This window comes from Limulus polyphemus, unplaced genomic scaffold (assembly GCF_000517525.1).
Source record: "Limulus polyphemus unplaced genomic scaffold, Limulus_polyphemus-2.1.2 Scaffold11732, whole genome shotgun sequence".
Lineage (NCBI taxonomy): Eukaryota > Metazoa > Arthropoda > Merostomata > Xiphosura > Limulidae > Limulus > Limulus polyphemus.
The window spans coordinates 1,416-10,504 of NW_013677342.1; the positions used below are offsets into that span (position 1 = coordinate 1,416).

Genomic DNA, 9,089 nt, shown 5'->3' on the forward strand with positions numbered 1-9,089 from the left:
TCTTGATTATAGTTCATGTCAGTATATTTTACAGAACAGAACCCAAAGATCTGTCTTGATTATAGTTCATGTCAGTATATTTTACAGAACAGAACCCAAAGACCTGTCTTGATTATAGTTCAAGTCAGTATATTAAACAGAGAGAAGCCCAAACATCTGTCTTAATGTTTTGCAGAACAGAACCAAGATAATTGATTCGATTATAGTTAATTTTAGCACATTATATAAAACGCAGTCCAGGCAACTTACTCGAGTATAGTTTATGTGAGTTTATTTTATACAACGGAATCCACCAGAGATCAGATAAATTGCTGTAAATAAGACAGAAAAAGCCTAAACAGCTGGAGAAGATGTTTGGTTGCACTTCTGACTTATGGTGTTGATTCTTCTTTTGGTCCGAGAAAACTTCGGACTTCGCAAACAAACAAACAAACGGAAATCATAAGATCCAAAAGAACAAACAAACGGAAATCATAAGATCCAAAAGAACAAACAAACGGAAATCATAGGATGCAAAAGAACAAACAAACAAACGGAAATCATAGGATGCAAAAGAACAAACAAACAAACGGAAATCATAAGATCCAAAAGAACAAACAAACGGAAATCATAGGATCCAAAAGAACAAACATAGGTGGATCATTGGAAGCAACTAAGACAGGGAAAGTATTAAATATCTTATATGTAAAAAAATTGTGGTTGGAAAACGGAAGGATTCAGAAAAACCCACTATCTCTAGTCGGTGCCGAAAGTTTTACTTGACCAGAGTCCGAACTGATACCTAATATGGGATTGAGAAAATCTTGTTCGAAGAAACTTACACGAATGAAATAACTCAATGGTAACATGCATTTGGAGGCGGGATAATGAGCTGAGTAATTCGTCAGTAAGTAGCGCCTGCCTGTTTGTTTGTAATTAAGCACAAAGCTACACAATGGGCTATCTGTACTCTGCCCAACACGGGTATCGAAACCCGGATTTTAGCGTTGTAAGTCCGCAGACATACCGCTGAGTCACTGGGGGTGCCTGACTGTTCTGCTAGTGAGATAATTTTTGGTGACATCCTTCTGGAAATCATCTAACTTTTAGTGAATATCATTTGGAGATGTATCTCAACATTTGTATAGGCGATCTGTGCTGTCGTATTCCTCTTTGTCGGACTTAGAATCTGAATATTCAGGATCTACTCGAGTCTGCTTGTTCTTTACTCTTAATAATTTTCCCGAGGAAAGTGGATCTTTCCATTACTACTCAGGAAATTAAATAAGTACTAGAAAAAGATATACCATCCAAAATTCATGACGTTCAAAGGATCACGTCCAGAAAAACCGGAAGGATGACTCAGACAACAGTTAATTCCTGTCAGAAAATTGATCAAATATTTTTACATCTGGGTTCGTTGAATGTTGAGGGTTTCGCAGAGGATATTAAGACAAAATTTTCTTTTTCATTTCGGATTTGGGTCGCTTGGTATGTGAGGAGGATTAGTTTAGTTTGTAACTAGGATTTGGGGAGTAATCTTGGCGGAGGTATGCTTGCTTGTTGTGGAATAAAGATTGTCATTCTAGTAAGTTTAGAAGCCTTTTTCTGGAATGGTTTCTCGGCTCTGAAATTGGAAATAACCACATAGAAGTACTGATCAGCTGTCTAACAAGAATTAACTACTAATTATTCCCATTTTTGTGGACAGGAGCCTAATGACAGCGTGGATTTTTGATGATATGTATTGTTTCCAGATTTGTTTGATTTTCTGAATAGTAATGAAAAGATTTATTCCGCAGGAAAATTACTAAATAAGTTGTATCGGGTTGGAGGTCCAGAATTCCAGAGGAAACATGGGTATGTGAACTATTTAGATGATCTTCCATTGGACCTTATCTTGGGGATTTTCATCTCTTTAAGTAAATTCCACTCTTCTGAAAAAATATGGATCACAGGCTCCGACGTAAATATATCACAGGATCTAACAAAATGGAGAGGAGATCAAAAGATCATATACCGAAAAATTTGATGTGAACGGAAAACTGGAGTACCACAAGAAAAACCCACTTTGGCAGAGTAGAATTTTTGGCGATTCAACAGTCAGTGTCCAAATTGATATCTAAACTGGGACAGAAACGTACATTAGAATAAAAGCAAAACAAAAATGATATTTATTAGTGATTAACTGCATTGGCTAAGTGGGAACGAGTGAGGTAATTGGTCAAGAAATTTGTCAATTGTTTGAAGGCTAGTAGATGGCTACGGACTGTTCTACAGGTGAGAACATTTTCCATGATGCCCTTAAGGTGAGTAATGTTTGGAAGTGTTTCAAGTTACTTGCAAAGATGGTCTGTGACATCATATCTTCTTCCTTGGACTCGAAGTCTGAGGATTCGGGTTCTTTTGGAACGACTACTTGTTCTTTATTCTGATGGATATCATCTGAGTACAACTGTCAGGTGTTATAGGTTTCCTTGTGGATACAAACACAGCATTTCTTCTTTGACAGGGGTTTGAGTCCATACGCGGATTTTAGTTAGTTTACGGCTTAGGTCTGGAAAGTAATTTCGGGAGGGGTCTGCTTGCAAGTCGTGGAATAGTGGGGGTTGTTCTGGTAAGTTGGAAATATTCTTTGGAAATGGTTTCTCGACTCTGAAATGAAAGTACTCCAAGAAATAACCGTGTAGAAGAATGTTTCAGCTGTCTGACGAGAAGTGAATATTACCTTCATAAACTGGGCAGTCCTTCCGATTTTTCTGGACGTGATCTTGTGGACAGCGTGAATTTTGGATTATTAAAGGGGTTGGTACTTCTTGATGGTGGATAGTATAGAACAGGAGGTTTTAAGTTCCAGGTCAGATCTTGGGCACTGGGCAGATAGATTTTTAGGAGCCAAATTTTTCTCGGGGCATCCCCCCCACCTCAAATTCCGAGGCACGGGATTTATTAGTCCCACCATTCTACCTTATTATTTTGTATAATTTGGTTGGTGTTCTTAGTGGTTTGCCTTCTTCAACTTGGGTTTGCCTTCTTTGCACCATTTGTGGTTCAATAGCTGTCATTTCCCTGATAATCGTAAACCAAACCACATATAAGTCTTTTTTTTTTCGCTATGCATATCTATATCACTAACAGAGTGAAGGATTTGTTTGTCGATAAGCACAAAGCTATACAATGGGCTACCTGTGCTCTGTCCACCACAGGAATTGAAAACCGATTTTTAGCGTCGTAAGTCTGCAGACCGACCACCGAGTGTCAGAGTCACGAGGAATTGCCTAATCTTGGAGCGTCCCGGGTTTTCAACTCCTAAATACCTACCAAGTATCACTAATTTGACGTAATGAAGATCTGCGCTAGCAGCTTGATACATCGTCCAAAAAAACAAAACAAACAACAACCAAGGTTAATTCTTAAAGGGGCCCGGCATGGCCAGGTGGGTAAGGCGCTCGACTCGCAATCTGAGGGTCGCGGGTTCGAATCCCCGTCACACCGAACATGCTCGCCCTTTCAGCCGAGGGGGCATTATAATGTGACAGTCAATCCCACTATTCGTTGGTAAAAGAGTAGCCCAAGAGTTGGCGGTGGGTGGTGATGACTAGCTGCCTTCCCTCTAGTCTTACACTGCTAAATTAGGGACGGCTAGCGCAGATAGCCCTCGTGTAGCTTTGCGCGAAATTCAAAAAACAAACAAACAAACAATTCTTAAAGGAGCACACACACACACACACATGTACTTGTTATGTGTTTCGTAAGTCTGCTAAGTTAAATGTGAATTTAAAGATGCTGAGAATTCATTAGACCATAATCACATATTTGTGTTTCCATTTTCATTTATGAGTTACATATTTTTCATGTATATAATTTATTGTAAATTTCTAAGGAAAATCTGAGGTCATAGAAATATTTCTAAAATAGAAGAAATACTATACTATAAGAATCAACATTTTCTGCTGGATTTTTAACTGATTAAAAGTGCTAATGATAAGGTAATGTATCACGTAAGTTTGGACTTTTGAAGCTCTCTATTAGCTGTTGTTCATTATGATCTTGTGCCGGTTGACTGTTCCTTTCTGAATTCCAAGAAGTTCCATGAAACTGTTGACATTGTTCTCTACTTCGCAAGGCATTCAAAGCGGATTTGGCTCTTCTTTTCTTGTGTCGAAGTTTGTGATGAGAACACGAGCGTTTAGCTTCGACTGTTTTATTCCAGCTATCATCACTGTCCGTTTCGTTCATTTTCGTCAATGCGTTTCCGTTTTCTCTCACTAGAGGGTTGATTTTAGATACTTCTTTCACCTCTGTAGGAACTTTTGATTTAGAACTATTCATCAAATTTGCATTTTCTAATTTGTTTTTGCTCTTCACTTCGCCACAGTGTTCAGTGCCAATTCCCACTTTTGCTCGGTTTCTAAAATACTTTTTATGTGTTTTCTTTTTATGCCTATCATATTTTTTGTGATGATGCACACAAATCTGTAAGCCTTGAGATATCGGTGCTTTTGTTGTGTAACGAGAACCTCTGTCATCTTCCAAATCCCTATTTCCAGAAGACTGATCTTCATTTAGAGCGGGTAAAAACCTCGGATTTTTACCAGATGGAACAAAACCTTCATTAATAATCCCAAATTTTATCCGTTCCTTCTTTTCTAAGAACTGTGTGTTGAATTCGGTTGGAGCTCTTTCCCGAGATTCACCTTTAGGTGGAGTCTGTGACTTTCCAACCTCTAGATCCTGGTTCCTTGTCAACTGGTTGAAAGTATCACCAAAGGAAAAGTTCGCCTCTTTAGGAGGACTTCCTGAATTGTTAGATGTTGTGTCAACAGCCATCTTTAAGTCACGTGAAAAAGTAAGTTGGTTTAAAGCTGATACGAAACCGTTCCCTTTTTTGATTTCATCTTCAGAGTCGTTGTCACTTTGATTACAAACAGGAAGATTTGCTATAGAATTTCGTAGAGAGTTAAACCTTTGTTTTAGACTAGCTGCAGTAACTCCAGACTGTCGAAGTTCTTGAATGACACTCTTACCCATTCTCTGTGCAAATATAATAATAAGACAAAGATTTCACATTGGAAATTTGAGCTTTACAACTGCAAGTAACATAATACGTGATAATTTTTAAAACATTTAAAACTATAATAAAGGTATAAGTTGTTTTACATGGAAAACTAAAAAATAGAATATCATTACAGTTACCTTCCAATTGCAAATGGCGCCTTTCCTTTGTCTAGCCTTCGATTTTGGCTTATTTTTAATTACCATCACAGCTCGAAGCTCCCTCTCCGAACCATCTTCACCAGAGGGCGCACCAAAACGAATAGAGTAGCTTTGCATAAACTCTTTGGCCTTCTTCTGACTTATTCCTTTTTCTAATGCCACAACGATTTTAGCCCACTGTTTCAGAAATAATCATTAAGCATATAGTTATTATACATTATGAAAATTATGTCCAAACATAGTTTTTACTTTATAATAATGATAATTTTAAAGTAACTGAAGGTTGATTATGATGTTTAGTTTCTGATGTGAGGTTTTTGTTTGTTATTTCTTCTCGCAGTTTCTACAACTCCTGACTAACCTATTTAACAACATTTCTTATCCGTGTTGTAACCTATCTAACCCGTCTTCATCTTACAACCCTTTTCTTGTTATCTGAAATAATTAAACATAATCTGAAAGAAACTATCTCCATTCGTTTGTTCATTTTCTCTTATCTGTCATCACACATTTGGCATAAGGCATGGTTAGGGCGCTTTCGTTCGCCCTTTCAGCCGTGAGGGCGTTATAATGTCACGGTCAATCCCACTATTCGTTGGTAAAAGAGTAGCCCAAGAGTTGGCGGTGGGTGGTGATGACTAGCTCTTTCCCTCTAGACTTACACTGCTAAATTAGGGACGGCTAGCGCAGATAGCCCTCGTGTAGCTATGCGCGAAATTCAAAAACAAACAAACACTTGGCCTATCTTAACCTTCTCAGCCCGTCTTAATCTTCTCATTATATCAACTTTTGTCAGTCTGTCTTAATCTTCTTGACATCTTCATCTTTTTATCCTGTCTTATCATCTCACTCCCTTGATATTCCAAAGTTGTCTTAATCTTCTCATTATATCAACTTTTGTCAGTCTGTCTTAATCTTCTTGACATCTTCATCTTTTTATCCTGTCTTATCATCTCACTCCCTTGATATTCCAAAGTTGTCTTAATCTTCTCATTATATCAACTTTTGTCAGTCTGTCTTAATCTTCTTGACATCTTCATCTTTTTATCCTGTCTTATCATCTCACTCCCTTGATATTCCAAAGTTGTCTTGTCACATCTTAATTGTCACATTTTATTAACCTGCCTCTTTCTTCTTTTATTTAATATTCTCACTATATTAACCTTCTCGGCTTGAAAGTCGTTAAAATGGGATTTTGAGGGAGAAGGAACTTCTTTTTGATTCACCTTTCAGTCGCAACCAACCTAAAATATGTATTAGAAGTATTAAAAATCTCCTTCATTTTTACGTTACTATATGCTAAAAAAACTTCTGCTTGTACCATTACAGCAGCCGACAAACTTCTGCTTGTACCGTTGAAGTAGCCGACAAACTACTGCCTGTACCATTGAAGTAGCCGACAAACTACTGCTTGTACCGTTGAAGTAGCCGACAAACTACTGCCTGTACCATTGAAGTAGCCGACAAACTACTGCCTGTACCATTGAAGTAGCCGACAAACTACTGCTTGTACCGTTGAAGTAGCCGACAAACTACTGCCTGTACCATTGAAGTAGCCGACAAACTTAAGCAGAAGTTTGTCGGCTACTTCAATGGTACAAGCAGTTGTTGGAATCAAGAAGATGTGTGTGAGAGACTGGAGATTAAGCTGTTTAGATATGCATTGGGGCCTGGTATGGCTTGGTGTTTAGGGCGCTAGTCTTGCAATATGAAGGCCGTGAGTTCGTCTTATATGGTTGCCGACTGAGCTAGCCATTCTGGTGTTAAACTTCTTAGCTTACAAAATACAAAATAGTTGGAACTAAGCTCATAACTGGATAACGGGGTGGATGGGGGGATATGGATTGAAACGGGACTGATGGAAACAAGAAAGATTGTATGAAGAGATAGATAATTTAAATATAGAGTGAAAAAGGAATATCGATAAAAAATTACAGCACTGCAACGGATTATAAACAGAGTTTAAGTTAGATCAGAACATCGTTCCACCTCCTTTCCATTAACAATTTCGGTCCTTTGATTGAAAGAAAAAAGTACTAACAATGACAATCGGTGAGGAACCAACCAACAGCCGACCAGTTTCAGCAATACTTCAATGGTACAAGCAGAAGTTTGTCGGCTACTTCAATGGTACAAGCAGTAGTTTGTCGGCTACTTCAACGGTACAAGCAGAAGTTTGTCGGCTACTTCAATGGTACAAAAGGGATGAAACAGGGGATTAAGCTGTTTAGTCTGTTTTCCCACACAAGTTTACCTGATTACTTCTGTTCTGCAGTCTTGTAATTACGTTATACTGTTAGTTTACTGATAAGAAAACAAAAACATTGTTCAATACAGTCAGTGAACGTCAACATGTTTTATTACGTTTCTGAAACGAACGATAAACTGTTTTATATTTGCGATTTTTTATTTCTGTTGTATTTCTTTTTTCATAACTTTCTTCTTATACATATCGACCACGTTACTTGTTAGTTCCAAATATTATTTTTTATGTGCATGTATATTCTAGAATTGTTAGACTAGAGAAAATGTCAGATTCAATTTAGACACATACATATATATATATATATATACCTGTTTGACCCACTCCTTTTGAGACTGCGTGATGACCTCGCAATAAGTGTTCCCCATCATGGCTATCAGCATGTTTAGCAGTAGAATGGGCATGATTACCATAAATACTGCAAACACCAGCCATGTCAAAGTTGAGTAGAATGTCGTTTTAAATTCTCGATACTAGAGTAAAACAAAACATGAAATGTTTAAAGTACATAACCTTGTAAAGTTATTCGATAAAAAAGGTGTATATATAATACATCAGCCTTATTTGACACTTAAAATGTAAGATGAACAGTATAGTATAATTATCATTCCAACGTATCATCATTTTATATCTTCGGAATTTAAAATCTACACATCTATGCTAAACAATTTTAATGTATTTTAATTAAAAATTCTTAAAATATTATTAATTTAAGTATTTTACACTTATAAATTTTTTTCTCAGCTTTCACAATTACAGCCAGATATTTTTAAGCCTAACTAATATCTGCTTATTAAATTTACCTACTGGTAAACTTTTACGGTAAACTCTCCAGGATTTCATACTGGCGTGTGGATTTGGCTGTATAAAGTTTTCGTCGTTATTCTAAAATAGGTCATATGTGTGACTCTGGGGGGTTTTAAAACCTTTCCCCAGTTTTATTTGTTTCAACGTAATTGTTATCTGCGCATAGATGTCCCTAATTAAGAATTGATAGATTAACCAATTTTTCTTTCAGTATTGCTACTTTCACACATACAAGCGTAACAGGTTTTTAGGTACGTGACATGTAACAGGTTTCTAGTTACGTGACATGTAACAGGTTTCTAATTACGTGACATGTAACAGGTTTCTAGTTACGTGACATGTAACAGATTTCTAGTTACGTGACATGTAACAGATTTCTAGTTACGTGACATGTAACAGGTTTCTAGTTACGTGACATGTAACAGGTTTCTAGTTACGTGACATGTAACAGGTTTTCTAGTACGTGACATGTAACAGGTTTCTACTTACGTGGCATGTAACAGGTTTCTACTTACGTGGCATGTAACAGGTTTCTAGTTACGTGACATGTAACAAGTTTCTAAATACGTGACATGTAACAGGTTTCTAAATACGTGACATGTAACAGGTTTCTAGTTACGTGACATGTAACAGGTTTCTAGTTATGTGACATGTAACAGGTTTCTAGTTACGTGACATGTAATAGGTTTCTAGTTACGTGACATGTAACAGGTTTTCTAGTTACGTGACATGTAACAGGTTTCTAGTGTTGTGACATGTAACAGGTTTCTAGTTACGTGACATGTAACAGGTTTCTAGTTACGTGACATGTAACATGTTTCTA

The 9,089-nt window shown here is 37.1% G+C and overlaps 1 protein-coding gene across 1 annotated transcript; it reads right to left on the reverse strand.

Moving 5' to 3' along the window:
• Positions 1–3,938: 3,938 nt before the first annotated feature.
• Positions 3,939–7,948, reverse strand: LOC111083868. The gene is made up of 3 exons (XM_022380581.1): positions 7,771–7,948; positions 5,176–5,373; positions 3,939–5,013 (listed from the first exon to the last, which is right to left on the reverse strand). The coding sequence occupies exons 1-3, from the start codon at positions 7,870–7,872 to the stop codon at positions 3,958–3,960; spliced, it is 1,356 nt and encodes a 451-aa protein (XP_022236289.1). The 5' UTR covers positions 7,873–7,948; the 3' UTR covers positions 3,939–3,957.
• Between the last annotated feature and the right edge of the window lie 1,141 nt (positions 7,949–9,089).